The sequence below is a fragment of the Wasmannia auropunctata genome, unplaced genomic scaffold (genome assembly GCF_000956235.1).
Source record: "Wasmannia auropunctata unplaced genomic scaffold, wasmannia.A_1.0 LD336090.1, whole genome shotgun sequence".
Lineage (NCBI taxonomy): Eukaryota > Metazoa > Arthropoda > Insecta > Hymenoptera > Formicidae > Wasmannia > Wasmannia auropunctata.
Window position 1 is genome coordinate 1231790 of NW_012026800.1, and position 22906 is coordinate 1254695.

Below are 22906 nucleotides of genomic sequence, written 5' to 3' on the forward strand. Positions count from 1 at the left end.
AAAAATAACTACTTGTAAAAATTATTGATTATCAATTAATAATACGCATACAGAAATGAGAATGAGATAAATAATATTTCAAAAATATAGAATATCAAGTACAGATCGTAATCAATCATTTTATATCAAAAACTTTAAAAAACCATGCATTAAATTGTAAATTTAAAAATGTTAAAGAATAAATCCATATTAGAGAAATATATAGAATATGTCGACTATTAATATACACGTAAAGATAAAAATTTCTTCTTAAAATGCATCGAATATATTCACAAGATAAGAGAATGTTGTCACATAGAAGCAGTGAATAACATATACATGCTACTATAATTGCTATTATACAAAGCAATCGCAATCGTTCTTGCGAATATATCTACTTATGCATCTCAAGCCGCGCGTACAAACTGAGGACTCGCATTAAAGTACAAGGAACATTGCGTTAAAAAACAGCGGATAAGAAGTAAAAACAGACGTACGGACGCACGATAAGCTCTCGTGCGCGGAGATAAAATTACGTCACGGAAATTCTAAAACGGCCCTAAATAGTCGCCTTATGAGAAAAAAACGGCGCTCGTGTTAAGCGATTAAATTTACCGTGATAATTCCCCGACGTCTTGTATTTGCCGCACGCAAATTCCACCCATCCCTACCACCATTGTCTGCCGAGTAGTCGCTGGCTTAAAATCAAAACCGCTTATCGTTCAGACACGCGTGGATCTCTCGTGTGCCGGATCTCCGCGCGCGCGTGTATATGTTTGAACACTACTCGAATATCTGTTGCATCCTTTTGAGCAAAGAGACACACGACACGAGGCGGCTGGATGCGGGCGGCGGGCGATGCGAGAGGAGAACTTTGAACGCGAACGCGAGATACGCAGATTCCAAAAGACGACTCCCCGAGAAATCGCACAATTTAGCCAGTGAGTCTGAGGCCACTGTGCTGCACACCCGATTGTCTCTCTCTCTCTCTCTCTCTCTCTCTCTCTGTCTCTTCATTAAAATCTCGCGCACACCTCGAATGTTTGGCGCCTGATTCGCCTGACAAAGAAGACCCGCGCGCGCGATTCCTAGCAGTTTCTCCTACTGCGAAATCGCCGTCGTCGTCGTCGTCACAATTGTTATGTGACATCGCGAAAGTCATCGACGAGCGAGTTTTCACCTCTGTTCCGTTGCCGTCGTGCCAGCCGTCGAAATACGCTGTTTGAAATATGCCGTGACGCGTCGGGAGTTCGCGCGGAGCCGCGTCTGATCCAAAGTGTTTCCGGTTATCTCTGCTCTCTCGCATCCCGTATATCCAGCCTACGTACTTGAACGCGAGGCAGACGTCAATGAAGAAAAAATCTCTCGCGTACTGCACTGTGCGCGAGTTTAACGAAGCTGCAAAGTTGATCTTAACAGATGTAAGGATCGCCTCTCCTATAGCGCAGAGATCCATTTGGACGACCTATGAAACGGCCTTGTTGTTAAAAAACAACGCGCGTTCGGTAAACGTACGTACATGCTTGTACAAACGTACTGGCCTGTTATCATTGTTTATTTCCGAGGGCAATTAACAGCTTTATTCTTCTTCGAACAATTCGAGTGTACGTTTATTCACCAAATCGATTGTTAAACGTGTGCATATATCTTGTTTGTTATCTTGATGTTTCCGAAACGACACGATTCGCATTCGTTATATTTTAAGTTCAGCAAGAATAGATAATATTTTTGAATAAATCATTTTGTTTGTAATTACATGTAACTTTATTGTGTTGTAAAACGTTAAACAAAACTTGATAATAATTAATATAAAATACTATTGACTTTAATAATTAAATTTAGCAACTTGTGTATATACATCTTATAAATTAGATTTAAAATCAAGAAGTTGTTTGGATTACCTTTTCATTTGAAAAAGTAATTACAAATGTTATCTTTAATATATTTTATATTACTATATAAATTTAATTACAAATGTTATCTTTAATATATTTTATATTACTATATAAATTTAATAATTTTTATTTTTAATAGAATAATAATAGAATATCTTTCTTTTCTCTCCACGCGAGCGATAGAAAAGTTTCAAGATAGCAAAAATTTTTGTCTCAAAATCTCTTCTGTTTCATTAGCTTTAAACTTTAAATGCCTGTGCGCGCGCGCGCCTATCTCGGTATAGGAACTACAGACTTGCATCACTATGAAAACAGTTCCTCCCGGTAATTATGCACACAACACTATTTGCCCGCTTCCATGCCCACACAACGCGTAATCGTACGAATTACGTGAACGGCTATCTCGCGCGCGGAACGCTCTCTAATTGCGCACGCCGAGGATCGTGGCTGCCGAGTGATACAGCTATTTGAGATCGCGTCGCGGAACTTTTGAATTATATGTAGACACTTTCGGCAGCAGATAAGATAAAGCGGACTCGGGGAAAATTGCACGCTGACGTATGACCCCGCCGTGCGCGCGAAATCTTCGCCTCGCGCGATCTTGACGGCGCGCGTTCCAATAATGCCGAGTTAATCGTCAACGCTCGCGGAGTTTTCGCGAAATTTCCTGCACTCGTCTCGGCGCCGAAGCCGTTCCATCTGGCTTTTCGACGAGCGATTAGCAATTTACGTCGCGCTTTGTCGACGTAACGAAACGTTTGTTTAATCCGTTTCGAAAGTGAAAATAGAAACTCCAAGTGATCGGAAAGAAAAATCCCGGTCGACTCGCCGTAGTAAATTTCACCGGCGCGCTTGTCGTTCAATCCGTCGAGTTTAATCCGAGGCGATTTAGCGTATCGTTTCAAAGTGGCTCAGTCCCGGCTTTTTTTTTATTAGCGCAATCCCCTTTACGTACGTTAATTAATGTAAAATAGTGTTCGCGCAATCAATGTTTGGGTTATGCAAAATCAGTGCGCAGAGGACTGTTTCCTTCGGTCCCGAGATAAGCGAATTGATATGGTGCAAGCATGAGCGTGCATTTTTACACACACGCGTGCACGGTAAGCGCACGTTTCGTTTCATTTTCGAATAACGTCGAATTCTCAGCAATCCTATCTTTTCTTTTTTCTCTCCGAATGCAAAAAAGAGGAGGTCCCGCTTCTGCCAATCGGCTTCGATGAAAGGTAACCTAACGACACTTGCCGCGGCTGTCATCGACGATACGGAATCCGGCCGGATGCTTTGCGAAATTAATTCCCGACGATGCGAGAAGCAGCGTGGGGACCCGCCGCGAACTGAGAGCTCGCCTTAAGAATGGGATGCAAGTTCAGCATACTGGAGTACGTGAGAGGCAAAGTCGAGGAGGAGAAGAGCATATCGTCGGGAACTAACAGTTCCCTCGTTACGAGCGGTACGTTGCTCCTTTTCTTCCTTCTTTCTTTGTAATATAGTCTCGCTTTAATCGTTTCGAATTTTTTACCAGGAAACAAATTATTACGTATTCAATATTGAAATTTAAATTCGGAAAATCGGAATTTGCGCAGCGAAAGATGTAGACAGTTTGGAAAGACGTTTATGTAACAATGTAAATAAAAGCTATATACATAATTTTTAGGACTGACATTGTGAAGACAGGCACGATTGACAATCTACGTCGCACTTCGTGCAGCCGTAAATTTAAAAGGCCGTATAGGGTGTCTCGTACTCAATGGTACAACGTTTGTAGGCAGATAGTGTGGACCAAACAGAACAAAAAAGTCCTCTACCATTTTGCGATTTTCGCAATAGTTATCGAGATACTAATCATTTTAAAAAAAGAAAAATTTTATATAATGGCCAAGTTTTTGCTTTACTATGATTGATCATTTTAATAACTTTAAGTCTGTTTTACAAAACTTAAAATTATTTGGAAAGACCATGGCATTGAACTTTTGCTGCATATAATGCTTGAATAATTTAAACGATTTATTAAAAAAAATATTTTTGTGATTTGGAATAAAATATTTTTGTCTCTATGTCTAATCAAATACTTGGCAATTTGTATGATCTCATATTTGTTTTTGGACAACTTTTATTTGTTAAAATAATATTTTTGGTTTAGATAAGATGTACCTAATGTACGATACACTTGTATATACTTGGCGTAAATTTTTTTTTAATAATTAGTATCTCGATAACCATTGCAAAGATCGCAAAATGGTAGAGGACTTTTTTTTAGTTTGATCCACACTACCTGCCCACAAGCTACCATTGAGTACGAGACAGCCTGTGTATTTTTTTGCGATGTCATTTGAAAAACCGGTAGCCAAAAGATTATATTCCATATTATGTAATTATTTAATCTCTTGATCGATAAGTGATACAAAGACATGGTTCAAGCAGTGTGCACTAATTATTTCTTAATGGACGGCACGGTGAAATAAAAATCTACGAACGACGTGGTTGTCCAGTCTGTAAACTGAGCGCTTTTAACGTAAAGCTTAAATGCCTCCTTCCGATTGCGAAATGTAATCAAGTCTGCACGTATTCGGCTCTTGGATACATGTAATATACGGCTGGGGAACGTCAAACGTCGAAGCATAGTAATCTTCTCTCGAAGGTCGAATTCTGGATGGCTACGTGTCTTTGCCTCGTGTTTGCTCAGTACAACCCGTTTACGGCTTTACGAGACGCAACGTTGCACTCCACGAAAATTTATTTTTCAGACGACTATTTCTGTCTTTGCGCTTTGCATTAACTTAAACTGTATATCGAACTGTACATTTTCGATGCTTCAATCGATAGCAAAAATCAGTACTTTTAGACTTTTCAGTGAAAGTGCATTTTAAAACATTATGCTTAAACTCTGCGTTATCGTTAACATTCTCATAATTATTATGTCATAAATTAGACATATATTATATTCGTAATATGACAAAAAATTTCACCCATACATAAATGTAATACAATGATCTGTAATTTTATTAGAGTTTATTATTATTTCAATTAATAATTTAAAACATAACTTGAGATTGTCATAAAATTAGCCATTTATGTATATCTGCTTTATTTCATATACATTGCTTCTTAACAATATTTTTTATATTTTTAACATGTGTTGCCTCAAAGTATTTATATTAAATTATTCTACTTAAAAAATGTTTATAAATTCTTTAATATTTGATAATAATTGTCATTTATTTTAATTTTTTCAAACAACTGGATATATCACGTTGGTCAGGCACATTTACATAATAATAAAAGTTCCGTTTCACTGTAATGGAAGAAAACTAATTATCTAGACGTTTTTACGGTCAAGCGAGATTTTACTGTTGAAATAAATTTCTCATTTCTATTCCTCTGAGACTTTCTAACCGTAATGTCGTTTGACGTTAACAAAAGTTGAACGATCAAATCGAAATCGCATTTTACCGCGCGTCCGTCTGATGGATGCCTTTCATGAAAGAGGCGGGGGAAGGAAGAGCGGGGAAGGTGGACTTCAGGTAACAGTCATTCTCCTTGACCTAGTCTACGGCTGACCACGCCGTGCGTGTGCCGACTCGGAGTCATTGTTCGAGACATGAATTAATCAGACGTACGAAAGGGAGCAGCTTCCAGCGGCGCGTTTCTAGCTTTTCGATTTAGGAGTCCGCGCGACGCAATGCCGAGCCGCGGCCGTAATAATATTTCGTTCTCAAGGATCGACTCTAGGACAAAAGTTGATCGTTCTCCAACGCTCTCAAGGGAACTTTTGTGATTCTTGTATTAATTTATCACCTATATCTGTAATTCTTTAAGTCCAAATCGATCATCTTTCAACAATAATCAGCCCAACTATTCTACAGATTTTTTTTTTCTTTAATTTCGACTCGTTTTTGCCCTTGTACCAACAATATACGACTAAAATTTTATTTCTACCTACATTTTCCTGTATTTGTAATGTATTTCGTGATTGTGAGAGCTATCCACATGATTACTATACTTTCGGATCATTTTTGTCATTAGGTATTTAGTACTTATTTCCAGTAACGACTATCATTTTTTTTTTTGTAACTCTTATGAGAAGGAATTGAGGTTTATTGGGTATTATTTAAATCGCTACAGCCGCGATGTCGTGAGCGAGCATGTGCTGCGGAGATTACGTAAACGAGGCGTTCTGTCCATTCCTTTCTTTACACACACACACACACACACACACACACACACACACACTACTATTATAATGCATATAATAACGTATTTAGATACACAATCAATTCGTACATTAATATTCTAAGTCGGTTGCAAGTACGTTATGTTAATATTTGTACGTAAATGCACGTCAGGTACTTTATCGATCTCGTCTCTACAGAGCTTATTAAGTGTTTAAGACATTAGTTGATTTAGCCACTACTAGCGACAAGTATTTACACGTAGATATTATTTACAGATGCAACAGAGACCGACACGGACCAAGACAGTCTGTTTCTCGCGTCCGACAAGTACCATTATATCGCCGAAGAGGACGTTCAAAAAGTAGCGCAACGTTAGTTAATTATATTGGATTAATTGTTACGTAAAGCTAACTCTATATAGAGCATCAGTATAAGCATCGTTATGATTGCTTACATTTTATACTATCTAAAATTGTAAACGATTCTTATATCAGCATTGACGTTTAATCAGCATTTACGTTAAATGAGCATATTTTCTCTCTCAATCGATTAATTAGATTATTTTCATTAATGTTCATATGAAATCGGTGAACATGATTCTTGTGTAACTTAACTCACTTCGGTATTCTACAATGTTTTTGAACACTCCTATGGACATTTAAGCAAGATACAGGTGGTTTAAATTATCTTATCAGACCTAAGATAGTTGAAAATAATGAATTTATTTAAATGCCCGTTTGTTCTCACCGAAACAGTTGCCACATAATTTAAATATTTAGTAAAATTGCTGTACATTTATTTATTTTCTAGCTAGTAGAATCAACTATTTTATTCTTTTCAACTTATCGCCTCTGCGTGTGCTCTAGTTTTTCATGCATAATAATGATAATTTATAATTTTTCTTTTTTTTTTAATGACGCTTTATTCCTAACTCTCATTTACTTCGGAAAATCTCGTTCCACTTTGTTGAAGCTCAATTTGACGCGATACATATTTCCGTCCGTGTACGTGTTAAATGGACCTGCAGTATCTCTGGTCTCCCCGACAACGCTATCGCGTCGCTCTTCTGGGGCCAGTCACTCTCTCAAGTAGAATTTTAACTTGGTCGATTCGGTACTCTCGGTCAGTCGCTGTCTTTGGGCCGCAAACAGCACATCGTTCGGCGTCGGTATACACGTACCGCCGATTTTCGTCGTCGCGATTTTAATCCGCTCGCGATTTAAACGCCCGCACATAGCGTTTCGGAACAAATTGTACTTGAGTTAATTGTGAAATCTCATGAAACTGACCGTTTCGAGTGCATGTGTTATGTATAAGCGAATTTTGATTTTCAAACATTCTTAAACATATATAAATAATGTGGTGTGAGGAAAATCAAATGTTAGAAGAATGCGCAATAGATTTTTTTTACTTGATATAAATGTATGTAGTGTTAAGAATTTTTTAAATGTAAAAACTATTGGTAATATTTTCTATTTAACAATAATTTGTTACAAAAAATTATAGAAAAAAATTTAGCTAAAAATAGTTTTGATTTTATTTTCGTTTTGTCATAGAAATAAATATATATTATAGATTCAATTTTTTTGTATTAAACTTGAACAAAAATTTCTGAAATACTCCACAAAATGGTAGGATTATTTTTGGACAATCTTGATCTTTGGAACGGAAATAATCTATTGACCGACTTATTTAAATCGAGACAACTGACTCAGCATTTCAGAAATTAATGATTGATAAAATTTCGACGATTATTTGCACCAATTAAGATCACATCATTAATACATAAATCATTTTTGAATATTTCACATCTTTATTTAAATATATACGTTTATAACTATTTTAAAATTAATGTACAATATATTTGTATTTACATTCAATTCTGAAATTTCTCGAATTTTTTATACTATTTAAATTACAAAAACATATTTAATTTTTTGTACTAGTATATAAATTATATAAATTTAACATTTTTATCTATATATCCAAGAATCACAAATATTTTATTATATTCCTATCAAAGTAAAAAGTTTCTAATTTTTATAAACAGAGAAAAACACGTGTATTGCATTGATAAATGTAAAACATTCATAACTACAATATCAATTCATTTGTAGGAAATAATCAATGCTCATATCATATTTTTAATATATTTCTATGTAAAAAATTAATATGTTACTTTTAATGAGAACGTGTGATAAAAAAATATTCCTAATTAATAACACATCTACTGAGATTTAAATAAAGTTAATAATTTCAAAAAATAAGTAATAGTTAATAATTTCAAAAAATGTAAAAACTTGCCTTTATTAGTGCGGATTGCAGTGATTATTTAAAAAAGAAATTCTTTAACGAATGTTTTATGTGAGCAATGACAATGTGTAATAATGTAACGCCGACAGTGTAATGAAAGCGGACGCAAAGAAATATAGTTTCAAACGGCGCGAGATCACGTAGCTCCGCTTAATCTCAATGATCGCAAGGCCGAAAGCATAATTCATATGGCATCGCCGCCGAATGAGTATCTCTTCCCAAGCGAGGACGAAGACAGCTTGGAGGATGAATTATTTCCAGATCATTTATTCGGTGCGTAAATGATCGTGTCCGCGGTCCCTTAAGCTCCGCTTTTTGCGATAAATACATTACGCGCGTGCATATTACGCAATTATTTCATAATAAGTACGTCCTGTAAGTAGAACACTTTCTCAAAAAAAAAAATTGGAGTAACGATCAATCCACCTCGTCAATTAAATCCAATTGACTTTTAATTGCAATAAATTCTACTGCTGACCCATAAACCTCCCCATAAGATACGCGCGATAGAATAGGTGAGAGTACCTACTCTAACGAGCTTCGTTACCATATAATTACTTCCGCATTGACGGCTGAAATGCGTTAATTGATAGATTGAGCGCGGCTAGGAAAACAACATATAGGTATCGATAAACCGATACGCGTGAATAGCGGGTATCAGCTTTATTACACGGAATCAAGCGTGGCTTTAGAGTCGACAGACCTTCAATTACGATGCTATAGACACGCTTAGCAGCTACCTGTTGCTAAGAATTTTCAAAAGGACGCCCGTCCGAGTTTCGAGCTTGATTATAATTGAATATTCAACGGGACTGTTTCAGGTAAGACGGACGCGCTTGACATTGTGGCCGAGAAGGATGAAAAAACACCCTTCGAGGACAATGAGAACGGAGATTACTTGACTATCGTAAGTTATTTCATCATATTATCCAATGATGTAGATGAAAAATTTTTTAAACCATTTTTTCTATTATATATAAAAATTGCTTAATAAGTGGAACATCAGGCAGAAACGGTAATTTATTTATATTATCCTCCAATTTACTATTTCGCAATATTATTATTTACATATTATTCTCTGATCTACTATTTCGTAATATTCGTAATGTTTGCAACATGAGAGACGTTTCTATTAAAACAAATCTTCAAGTTGTAGAATTTATTAAGTTAATTTCTAGTTACATTAATACAATAAACTTCGGATAGTCTCTATACTTGGTTGCGTGATGCAACAAAAGATAAAATATTTCATTGGATTTCTCGAGAAAGCTAAATGTATAGGCCAATATCACATGAAGACGATGCACTTGACGATAGGTGACGCGGCTTGTGACGTAGGCGTGCGTTATCGCGTTTCTATTAATCAGGCCTGCTATCTAGACTCTTGCGCATTCGTAATCAGAGATAAGGATCGCCTAGGCATTGTTCCACTTTGCATTTTTTGAATACAGGCAAAAGGTAGGCCGGTTTTCGATGGTACCGTGTCGATCGTTGCTTTTTTTCTTTTCAATTTTCAGCGTTAATATTTTAATATAGAGAATATTAATTACTTAGCAAAAAAAATTTAATAATAAAAATTCCAGCAAATATGTAATATATTTTTAACATTGTATTCACACAGAAGACTCAAAATTAAATTATATTGAACGACGGAGCATTATATAACGTTTCGCTACAAGTATTTATCTAAACATTCGATCGAAATGTCGATTTTAATTTGTTATATCTTTAATCGAAAAATATATTGTTATCACCTCTCCTTTGCTTCTATATCTCTGGTCTATTATGCTCTGCTCTCTTTTGGCTTTTACGCAAAAGAGATATATATGAGTATCTTTAAAAATTATCAATATTACGCAATATTACTATTCGTATATAAAGTATCAATCGTCAGCAATCGTCCAGATTTTACGAGGAATTTTTAACAAAGAGAAGACAGAAAAATTGAAATTATCCGACGAGAGAAAAGTTCACGAAAAAAAAGCTACGCGGAAGTGTGCGCATAAATAGCTGGAAAAGGGAGAGCCACGCAAGTCCCGCTCGCAGGGAATATTCAATCGTTAAGGGAGCGCAGCGAAAAGAAAAAAAAGAGAGATAAAGAAAAAAGCGGAGAAATAATCTAGCGAAGAGAGAAGAGTGGCCCTCGGCGCGTCAGCCCTCTCCGTTCTCACAGGGCTTCGGCATCGGAGAACCCCGCAATCAAGCCCTCCCTCCCCCTCCCTCACCTTCATCCCCGCGATATGAGCTTCGCGAGGCAGTGATTCTAAATATACGTGCGTTTTTCTGCGTATCGCTGACGCGGCTTTCCACCCGAGACCAACCCTTTCAATAATTCGCGCGACGTTTACCGCAAAGTTTCGCGCGGGGGTGACGACGGGACGTAATGCTCGATCGGCTCGATAGTCATCCGTTTCCCTCCTCGATGGGCAGCCCGATTAAATATGAAAATTGTTCGGACGCGCTTCAACGTCGCGGGCATAAACGCCAGGCTGAATAATTGATTCGCGGCGCGCAATCGCAGTGAAGACGTGCTCTCTCATTTCGCCGCTTCTCCTCGACGAGTCAAGATCGCCGCCGCCGCCGGGAACGGCTATAGAACAGGGTCTATAGACTGTCTATAGACGGTCTCTAGACCGAGGCGCGCGAGCGGTCTGCAGATGGAGAACGATAGTCCCGGACCGGCGGCGAGCCGCTCGCTTAAAGTATGCGGATGTGCGGCACGCGATTGTCTCGCACGTGTTTCGGGCCGTCCGGAAAATGTATCAGGTAAGAGAGGAACGGGTGTTCGCACCGCGCGTGTGAAATCGTCGGGTGAAATCGAAGCGCGACGGGAAGATCGATCGCGCGACGCACTGTTTGTCGCGCGTCAGCTCGGAACCCCTTGTAAATAAGAGGGTAAAGTTGCCCCTCCGCGATAAACTTTCTATTATTTCCCGACGGATGAATAGCAGACTCCCGATCTTCGGCGTGAATCCTCGGCTCGGGTGAGCGGCAGTTATCAAGTTCGTCTGTGCGGCCAGAGCAAGAAGTGTGTCTCTTGTACAAGCGAAAGTTTTTGGAACGTGTTTTCGAGACGAGCGACGATGTCACTCCTTTGTCTTTCTCACTTTCCACTGTTCACTCGTTTCCCCTCCGTTAATTGCGCTGTCTCTCCGTACGTGCTCGTACTTATGTATACTCACTATAGCACGGCACGCGATAGCGCGGTGCCGCAACGAAACGCAATCGTCGGAGTTGTCACGCACGGCAATTAGTCTGATTGAATTATCGGCGGGAGCGTTGTTTCGCGAAAAGTTATGAACGAAGTTTGATACCGTGGACTAAAAGCGAGCACGTTGCGACGCCGAGTTAAACGCTAAACGGGCGAGTTGCCCGTTTGACAATTAACCTGTTGACGGAACGATTCGAATTTTCGCACCGCTTCCGCTATAAAATTTTCGGCTCACCGTCACTGATTCGGTAGTCGTTCTCCTCCGTGGTTTTTCTCCCGATTTTTATTTTCAGTCGGAACGAACGTAGGTAAGATAATTGCAATTGTCACTCCCCGTTTATTCGCCGTTACTTTCACGTTCATAGGAGACGTTGATTAATACCGCGAAGTGACTCGCGACGAATCGATAGCGGCAGGATAACCGCCGCTCTGTTGCAAGGAGCTTTTTTCTCGGTCGCAGAACTTTCTCTACCTGAACGCAGACGAACTTTTCCACCCTTTCTACGGTTTATCTCTCGGCGAGCAATTAAAAAAAAAAAACAAATACGAGACCCACGTATACTCTTCGTCCTAGCGTACAGTTTTCTTTTTTTTTTTCAGCTAGCAGTAGTCTTCTTTCTCGAGGCGCAAAAAGAGATCGAGGATGTAATATTCCGAACTGTGACCGTAAAATGTGTCTGTCTCCCTAATTCCGTATTTCATCGCGACGATATTCACGAGCGATCAGCTATGAATGGCACAAATGGTATCTCTATAGCAAGCCGCCAGTAACTATTTGCTAACGTCGCAAAATTTAATTTATCGCACACGTACGATGCTCGTGATAAATTTTATTCGAAAATGAAACGCAAATTTTACGAAGCGAATTTTATTAGGAATGAATTATAAATTCGATTATTAAGCGCAAAACATTTTTGTAAAATTAATAGAACTGAATTTTTTTTCTCACAATAAAAATGCGTATTACGTCATATTAAGAATATCATCGCTATATATATACATATGTTATTTGAAGTACGATAAAATTTGCAGCGATATCGCTTATTTATAACGCTTTTTCCGCAGGGTAAAGTTTTATGCTTCTTCACAAAATACACTATCATTATAGGAACTGCGGTACGTGGATGCCTTATCGTGGACAGATGATTTCTGCTTCTGATACATCGAGCGATTATATCGATCTCGTTATCTGTTGATCGATAATAATCAGTACCACGATGATCCTCTCATTAAACGTACCGTCCTCTGCGATTCTCACAGTGATTTAATAAAGTCAAATAATAATATAATAAAAGTATGAAATACTTTTTAATTACAAATTACGCTCAGAAAGAAATTATTTTCTAAAAAGTAACTTTAAAGTAAAATATCAATTTCAAAAAATATATAAAAAGAATAAATATCACACGGAATAATTAATATCCAACTGCTACACAATGTGCAGTGTGGTTATCATCTGTGCAGCTGCTATTATGCGTCTACGACACGTGTGTTAAAACGCCATTGAAAAATAGAATAGACGGTTGACCGGTGCTTTATGTGGCGAGACTGACGACAGTAACGTTCACAAGGAAGAGAATCGTGGACGTGATGTAGTTAGCATTTTCAGTGCGAGTGTGCGAGCGTGTGAGACGATGCACTAGAAATAGAGGATAAGATGCAAGAGGATAAATCGACTCCGCAACTGGCGGCATGCAGTAGGGTACGAAATTATCAGATATCAATCATATCGTTTCTGCCAATGACTTTTATGTATTCATAATTGCTTTTCTGAAGGGTGTTGCGAATATTAAATTAACTACTCTCGCGTGTAAGTCGCAAAAATATTCTCTGACGTATCTCTAATGCGCAGTATCTCAAACGCACATACTTATCCTTTAAAACACAGCCAACAACTTGCAGCGGTAACTCATATTCACTTTAAGGTCGATCTTTATCAATTTGAAATGCATGTGAAATGCATAAAATTGCTAACTTCGTTATTATTGTCGGATCGACATACGTAGGTTAGAATAGTAAGGATCTAGCCATTAATTTATCGAAAATGAAGGATCAAGTTACGCCTCGTAAAGTCGTAAAATACGCAGAAGAAGTGGTGTCACCGCGTGAGCGTCGTCGAGCGAAAATGTACAAACTACTTGAATCGATGTACCTAGATAAAGAGGAACCGGTATGTATCCGGCACTGATATCGACGCATTAATATTAAGTCTCCGATTAGATTTGGTTAAATAAAGGCGTTACTCATGGCAAACACGCATAAATTATAAAAAAAAGAAGAGAGCCCGATAAAATCCCCTCTTAATCATTTTATCGCAATTTTACGCACTTTTATTCAGCTTTGCGTATTCACCTCTTTCTTCTGCTTACAGAAGGGACCTCAGGATTTTAGTAATTATTTATTGACAAACACCGTTCCTAGTATCGTAAAAGTAAGTATCGCGCGACGTTCGATTTTTGTTGCGTAAAACTTGCAATGAAATATATGCGACCCTTGGCGCCGCTAGTGCACATTTCCGTTTTCCACTACTTCTGTCAAACTTCTCCACTGCGCAGATATTGTTAGTCTTTAGCCAGGATGACCAGCAAATGGAGATACTCGCCAACACCGCAAGAAGATTGGGATGGTCCGTGTCGTTGGCGAAGGATGCGGAGAAAGCGGTAGAACTTTTTCAAAATCGCGCCCACGAATTAGTGATTATCGATCATAGGGGACACCACGCGGCCGAGGGCGATGCTATTTGTAGGTACGGCGAATCGTTTAAATAAAATCTAATGAATGTGGTATCTCTGTAAAAAAAGATTTTTGCCCAAAATGCGAATTTGTCAAAAAAAATAATTTTAATTTTTTAATTCTTACCATTTTGCCATTTTTTTTTTAATTCTTGCGATATGTGCAATAAATTATTTTCACACACGCGCGTCCACATTTTTTTTACATAACTCTACTTGAATTGTTAAAAATGTTTAATTTCAGAGCGATCAGATCAAGCCCGGTTTTTCACAATTCTGTCATTATAGCGCTCGTGAAGAAATCGTAAGTCGAAATTTTTTAAAATTTAATTTATACTTTTATTTTTATTTTAACGTTTGGATTTTGCGTGTCTTCTAGATACTTCATGCTCGACGAGAAAGACCATATTGTGGCGTTGAACTTGCTAGAGACAGGCTTTACCAGAGTGAGTGCTTATCAAACACAAGATATTCAAACACAAGAATGCTTTGGGAGTGACTGAAAAAAAGATTTATAAAACAAGTTTTCTATTTGGTTCTTTATTTAGTTTTTCGCTTGTGTTTCAGGCACTGATGGAATGTTCGCACGAGGGTATATTAATAAACGAATTAGTAGGGATTTATACTAGCTCATTGTTGCCAAAAACTCAACTAGCAGCAGCGCATGCATTATACCTGGCACTCGACAGGTGTCGCGATATGGTGCATGTGACCAATGATAAGAACATTGTACAGGTATCACGAATACTTGGCATAGGCCATTTCAATATTTTCCATTAAAATGCAGAAAATTATATATTTTATTGCACACATTAAATATGCATTATTTATCATATGTGTTACCCTTTAATTTGTACGTAGACCGTAATTTCACATTGTTTTTAGTTTCTAAATAAAGTCAGCGAAAAATTGTTAGGATATAAAACAGAGGAGATGATGGGAATAAATCTTTCGGAAATAGTGTACTACGAAAACTCCGCTCTCATGGAGCAGCAATTGAGTAAAGGCCGGGAATTCGAAGGGAATATGAATTGCAAGAGGAAAAACAATCAAATGATTACGATCAATTGCAGGATAATTCCGTTCTGTATAACATTAAAGTATGTTTTTTTGATTTATCAATCTTAACAGTTTTTTTTTAAAAGATTTTATTTCCTTTTATAAGGTTTTATTTCGTATAATTTCGATGAAATTTCACGAACGTTTAACATTTTCCAGTTATTAATGAAAGAGCCGTCTCTCTCGATATAGAGTAATATCACGGTTAAAAAATACGCTCTGTTTATTATTTTATAATACTTCTATTATTAAGTTATCGATTATTATATCTGTCTTTAGAAAACCCAGTCACTACATATATGTATACGACACTACGTATCTGTCGGAAAATTCAGCGCCAATAAGTCCAGTTAGCAGCCCGTTGCATCCTCCTCTCAAAACGAGTATATTATCGAACACGCGAAAATCCTCGGATGTCAGATCTGGTATAAGCGAGGGTAAAGTATTTTTACAGATAATCAAATAAATAATATCGCTAATAATAATAATAAACTTGCATCAACGTAATTGGAAGAAGTTACTGATACAAAAATAGTTTCGTCCTCTCAGTTTTTCCATGTGCTTTGATATAAAAATGAACACGTTGAAAGGCGCGAATTAGGTCACCGGCGATTTTATAGTACACTTTGCGGCACGTATTTTTACGTGAAAGAGTTATCGCGCCGATATCAACCCTATACATATCGTTGCTGTAAACACGTCAAAGAATTTAATAGCACAAAACTGGGACGCACCTGTTATATTCTGTCTAATGCGAGAGCTTTATGCATCTATTGTTCTAATTAATCTGCGACGCTTATACACTTTCGAAGGAATTAAAATTATGTATATTATATTATGATCAACATATTATGTGATTTCGATATTACCATAACAATATTAAATTGCAGCTTTAAAAGCTTTAAATGCGTTATATATGATTATACATTACTCTCTTCAATCTGCGTAATTTAATATAATTTAAATTTTAATATACCGATCCCCTTGATACGAGGATTGTATTTCTGTAACAGGCCGTAGACGGTCCAGCTTGCAAAAACTGAACACCTTGCAACTGGAGGCTCCTATCACTAAAGTCATTACATTACTATCGAATGCAGTCACGGATACGACTAATCCGGAAACAGCAGCTCAGATCGATAAAGTACGTGATTTAATCGTGATTGCTCCGTGTCGTCGTATAGTTACGTCTGTCCAGTTAAAATAATTACGTGTTGTGTCCGCTACCATCTTCTGCGTCTTTCACAGGCAATCGATATCCTAAAGACGACGGAGCTCTACGTGCCGCATCTTAAAGAAGACAGGGCGATGTACAGCGACCCAGTTGCCACGGATCTCGTTGGCGCATTGCTTGCCGTAAGAATCTTGCCTTTCACCTCATTTCGCGTGTATATATAGAAGAAAATAATAAACTTGCAACGAATCATGATATAAATCATGACATTTATACGCTCGAAAATTTTTTCTCTCTCCACCGATATTTTTCTTGTCCGTCATTCGATTGACAGTCTCCGCGCACAGCGTGGGAATCAAGAAGATCGTCGTCGGATTCCGCGAGAGTGTCCACCAAGGCTATCAACGGACCGGCCAATTCGCGTGCGCAGGTGAACACTTTTCGGGGGCCGCAAGAAATCACGGAGATACTGGACAAAAGTCTCGACTGGGACTTCGAGATATTTAAGCTTGAAGTGCTGACGGAGAAAAGGTGGGTCAAGCATATGAACTATCGACGCGCATTTTGTGACGATGTGTGTGTCGTATAATAATTTTATAATCTAAGCAGACATCACAATTCCTGCATTTTCACATAAAAGCACGCCTTAACACCTGAATTGTTTGCTTTATCGACTTGTTACAGACCGCTCGTCTTTCTGGGATTGACTATCATGAATTTGTACCAAGTGCCCGCTACGTTACATTGCGATGAGAGGACGCTGCAGAACTGGCTAGCCATTATCGAGCACAATTACAACGAGGAGAACAGCTACCACAACTCGACTCACGCGGCCGATGTCATGCAAGCTACTGCGAGATTTATGCAATCCAAGAGGCTCAAAGAAATTTTAGAGCCCATAGACGAGGTCGCCGTTTTAGTGGCCGCCGCTGCGCACGATATCGATCATCCTGGACGGTCCAGGTGAGACGATCTACTTTCAGATACCGAGAGATAAGTCAAAAGATATTGACAAAAAAACGTGACTAATTATGCTTAAATATTTATATTATATAGATGGAATATATTTTAATTTTAATCTATACAAAACATTCGAAACGAAAAAAAAAACTTCACAGATTTTTCTGTAGATTTAAAGTGAATATTTAATAAAAGTTTAATTGGCACACATTATTTGTCAAAAAAAATTTAACTTGAGATTAAGTACATTAATAACCTGATCTTGAATTTAAATTCCTTTCCAGTCAATTTCTTTGCAACGCCAGCAGTCGTCTGGCAATACTTTATAACGACCTGTCGGTCCTCGAATCGCATCATGCAGCCTTAACATTCAAACTATCTCTGTCGGACGACAGTGTAAATATCTTTAAAGTAAGTTTTTTTTCGTGTTCTCTGTAATGCCAATTGAAAGGTGAGCATGTAGAATAATCCGAAGGTATAATGTCTGCCGGATTGAATGTCTGCTTTAGAATCTGGAGCGAGATGCGTACAAACTGTTACGACAAAATGTCATTGACATGATTCTGGCGACCGAAATGACGAAGCACTTCGAGCATCTGGCGAAGTTCATGAATGTTTGCAGCGCGAGAATTGGCGACGGTCAAGAGGTACCATATATTATTATTTTCACGTTAAACTCGTTAGTTAATTCTGTGTTTCGCATTTAATTTCAATCAATATTAATTTTCTGCTGTAGGTTAAAATTTGTAATATATATATTATCGTGCTTATTATTAATTAATAATTATATTGATTAAATAAACATTCGATAATATAAAAAAATCTAATTACATCTTTTGTGTTTTCACTATATTCTTGTCACACAAACATAAATAATTAAAAATCAATCTTTCAATATTTCGAAAATTATTTTACATTATCCAGGAATTATCTCAGTTTAAAATTTAATTTTAACATAGATGTCTAATAGATGAGATCTTAATTCTATATATTTAAATTTATATAGCTGAAGTCGTAATTCTATATATTTAAATTTATTATATGTATATTTAGACACGTTTAGAGTAATAGAAGAAAATTTAAATTTAGAAAAATCTTTCGCAGACTTATTCAGACTCTCTGGACATGTCTGTGGTACTACAGCCAGATAATGTTATACTGATTAAAAGAATGATGATCAAATGCGCGGACGTATCTAATCCAACGCGGCCGCTGAAATGTTGCGTCGAATGGGCGAGACGAATCGCGAAGGAATACTTTAATCAGGTGAAACATTTTGATAATTATTAACTAGGATCATTCCATCGCGGAGAAGATAATTCTTTCACTACTCCCGCGTTCAAATATTTATTAATTATTTTCAGACCGACGAAGAGAAAAAGCTAAAAATGCCAGTCGTAATGCCGATGTTCGATAGAATGACGTGTTCGATACCGAAATCGCAAATCGGTTTCGTCGATTATATCATTAATGACATGATCGAGGCTTGGGATGGTTCGTTCTTTTCACTACATTAGTTCTTATTAAACTTTGATTAATATTTGAGTTATTATTTTTGCCGTATTTGTTTCGCAGTGTTTATCGACATGCCGGAATTAGTGGGCTACATGCGACACAATTACGAGAAATGGAAAGAATATAATGTAAGACATCAGCTTTTTAATTTGCAATTCAATCGTGTCGATATAATTTACGCGAAACTTCTGTGTAGTTTTATATATAATATTCATTAATTCCTAATAATAATTTCCTAAACGTTGAAGATAAAAAAAACATTGAATATGTAGACATCAATAATCTCGATGTATAATTCTAGCAAATTTGTTCGCGTATTTCAAATATTATGTTTTACAGGAACAAGGTATATCCACTTTACAAGACGTCGAGAAGCTACAACAACATCCCGAGATGCAAATACCGCGATTATAATGAAAAGCGTCTCATTTTCGCATCTCGTTTTACGCCTCGTTATATAATATTTACGCTGCGATTATCGCAAAGACGTGTATAGTATTTATGTATTTAAGGATATATAGCAAAACGCGACCGTCGTTCGCGTTCTTTCGAGTCGTTTCTAAGAAAATACATATGTAATATTTGCCGTTTTTCGCGCGCGCCACACCAGCACTTTCATTATTTATATATAACTCCATCCCCTCTCCCCCCCCCCTCTCCAATGACATTCGCCGTATTATTTGAAAACGTGTGACACATATTAAGTAAGACACTTAGAGTATAAGGAAAGGAAATACCTTTGTTGTATGCAGCTCCGGACGACTATACATGTTTTACTTCGAACAAAGTCTTCCTTGCGTTTGCGCATACATGCTGCTGTGGTCGTTATGTTTGTGAATCTTAAGAACGACAAATAAATTAAGAAACTGCATTTGAAATCTCGTTTTCTGAGACAACCATATACTTAATCCCCTCGCCTAACTCTGCCGTTAAGTTTCCCGATGGTGACCTACCGTTTGGAAGGGGCTTGGTAATAACTCAAGTCGAAAGAAAGTACTCGCACTATATTTATGTGTGTGTCGGATTTCACTTTATTGTTTCTTTCAGCCAAGAAATGGCGCAGGGCCTATTTCTATGCTGCACAAATACAGAGAATTAAATAAAACCAGGTTATACATAAAGTGTAAGCCGTATCCAGATGGAATTTTGCACAGTTTTTGTTCTCTCTTTTTTTTTACCAACAGAGCGTATATATAATTCTCGGTTATGCAAATTACAAATTTTTCTCTTTTTTTTTTGTTTGTTAATACAGAAAAGTACGCACTCGCTTTCTCAATCTACATAAGTCGGCCCTGACATAACGTTGCTGCATCTAAGAAATTAATCATATTACAAAACCAAGGAGGATATGAGTGTAATAACATCAATAGCCCATCGAGTTACAAGTATCAGCCTAAACTTGGATGGTTACTATAAGTCACATTCATCGCAGAGATTCTTACGTATGTTGACAACATATGCTTAACGGTATGCGTTATACATCGCGTAATTACGTCTACGGGATCCGATGGTACGTTTTATCCAGTATCAACGAGACATTTAGCTTGTTATTTTTTTTTTTTGGTCTTATCCTTAGAGACAATCAGAGTATCGAGTGTCGTTTTTAGAGTTTATTATCGAAGTGTAACACACGTAAACACACGGAATATACCTCACGATAATATCTCGGAGTAAAGGTGAAAGGTAAAGAGACGCGGGAGTTCCCCTTTAAGGCGGAGGACTCCCGCTCGGAATAAGCTTATCGATTATAAATGTTACGACATTGTAATATTGTTTTTCAATTCAATGCCGCCAACGCGCGGTTGACGGACATAAAGTAACTTAATTACCCTTACGTTTAGCTTATCGTTATTACTATAATGCCACATAGTATGATTCGTCCGAAGAGCTAGGAATTACGCTTAATGCTAAAATTACTCGCGTCTTTCGTCACCTGCCGCAAGTGCGTCGCCGGATCTAAGAATTTTTGCCCAAGGGCTCTTTCCCTTTGCCAGAGATATGCCCTCTTGATCGAAACAAAAGAAAAAAAATGTCGCTTCTCCGGCTCGAAAAAAAAATCAGGATTCGATAACCGTGTTTGTCTCGAGGTTTCTAAAAACTGTTTCTTTGCTTTTGGTCGATGAGATATTTCGACAATGTGGTGGTTATCGCGCTCAACTTGAACATCACAGTTGTATTGTATCTTCCATTATTTTCGGCTGCGTTGAATTTAAATTTATTCGTCTTGCGGAAATGTGACTATTACCGAAAGTGTCGGTGACGGGCGCAGCGTATTTTTAGACAAAACGTGAGAAACGAGCTATTTCAAGGTTGTTTCATTACAGGCACTTGCCGCGAGCGGACGGAATTCGCGGAGTAACGAAGTAGCTTAGCATACACAACACCTTTTTCCCTAAATATTACTCTTAGCATTATGCATAAGTAGTACACATATACCTAAGCTTTATCTTCTTTTCTTTTTTTTTGGCTGACGTGCACGTCATTTTTCGTTATTGTTTTTTTTATAGACGACCATACCTTTAGACAACCATACCTTTAGATAACAATACCTTTAGATGACCTTCCCCCCCATTAAAGGGGGGGGAGTCGTTATATAAATCAAGCTATGTAATCCGGTGAATCGCCGTCGTTTATCGATTGCGGTGTGCGCATTGCTGCTAAAATTATCCTCGCGCGAAGCGACGCACGCAAAAAAGGAAAAAAAAACTGATCAGACTATCTCTCGTGCGGACGAGAATCGTGCACGCGGCGCGATCGTGTCGCGGCCGAAACATTGAATCGAAAAATCCGAAGAATCTCAAAGGGTGCTGTGACGGCATCGACGGGTTAAGCTACGTCGTTAATTCGTCGCGCGAAGCTATAATAAAACACCGGCGTTAATCATAACTTTCCTTATGTATACACTGAACGAGAAAGAAGCAAATCGAAGGAAACGTATTCTAAGAAAAATGCGTATAATCCAATATCCTAAAATAACACGCGTGTGGGTGTAGCCCGCATTAAGAATGTGCGCTCTTAGCACTCTCCGTATCTCCTAAGAAAAAAAAAAACTTGTGGTAACTCTTGCCCCTCTATACGCTTGTGATTTTTAATTCGCGGCAATTGAAAGAGTGTGTCCACGGCTCATTTGCTACGATTTTCTGGAATAAACCGTCATGTGAATTCTCATCGCGACTGATCGAAGACGCGCGCGCGCTGTTTCTATTTCGGTCGATTTTCTCTATTTCTAGTGGTTTGCTCAGCGAAAGTTGTATACCGAAGTATGGCCGGTGCGAAGAAAAGCTTGCTTCAAGAGAAACGCTTGGTTGAAGTACCGTACGGTGCGATGCAGACGACGGCACGATCAGTTCTTTAAATCGGTTGTAGTGAAAGATGCAACGTCGCGACTACGAGATTACGCGTTCCGATCCGACTTTAGGATTTAGTTTTATTTTTATTTTAACACGACTGTCCGGAGTAAACAACAGGCTGATAAGCAAAGTGCATTAGACCTACTACTAATGCCATTCCGCGATCTCGACGGGGGCAGCGTTCGAACGTCGATGCAAGGGACGGCTCGGTAACAGAGCGATGATGCTTGCTAGGATAAGTCGAATTTCACGAACAAGTTCGAGTCTGAATTTTTTTTTACACACAACACCGTTCGTTATCAGGCGCCCCAAATTCGGTTCGGTGACGCCTCGTCATCGCGGGATGACGAACGAATTTCGATTCGTAATGATCGTGGTTTCACGAAGTAGTTTCGAGAATGTTCGAGATCGCCGCCGCCGCGAGAAAGAACGGCGGAAGTCGATCTCCGCCAAAGATCTCTCTCTCTCTTGTATTTCGATGTATTCTTGGACAGGACAGTCAGTGGAAGCGTCACGTGATCGTTGTAGGAGAGAGAGCACCTCCTA

At 38.0% G+C, this 22906-nt stretch overlaps 1 protein-coding gene across 10 annotated transcripts; it reads left to right on the forward strand.

The window, feature by feature from the left end:
- The first annotated feature begins 51 nt into the window (after window positions 1-51).
- On the forward strand, window positions 52-19888 carry LOC105447838 (high affinity cAMP-specific and IBMX-insensitive 3',5'-cyclic phosphodiesterase 8A). Of its 10 annotated transcripts, none has more exons than XM_011686063.1 (21): window positions 52-1490; window positions 3061-3324; window positions 6322-6417; window positions 9181-9266; window positions 13942-14001; window positions 14126-14316; window positions 14547-14606; window positions 14682-14748; window positions 14870-15037; window positions 15188-15402; window positions 15641-15798; window positions 16375-16505; window positions 16610-16717; window positions 16870-17066; window positions 17220-17498; window positions 17780-17906; window positions 18005-18142; window positions 18600-18761; window positions 18860-18989; window positions 19071-19138; window positions 19350-19888. In XM_011686063.1, exons 2-21 carry the CDS (start codon window positions 3228-3230, stop codon window positions 19422-19424), a joined length of 2613 nt encoding a protein of 870 aa, XP_011684365.1. In that variant the 5' UTR covers window positions 52-1490; window positions 3061-3227; the 3' UTR covers window positions 19425-19888. The 10 variants fall into 10 exon arrangements, with proteins under 10 accessions (XP_011684365.1, XP_011684366.1, XP_011684364.1 ...); XM_011686064.1 differs by having other exon boundaries at window positions 52-1400; XM_011686062.1 differs by lacking the exon at window positions 52-1490 and adding an exon at window positions 1973-2974.
- The last annotated feature ends 3018 nt before the right edge of the window (window positions 19889-22906 follow it).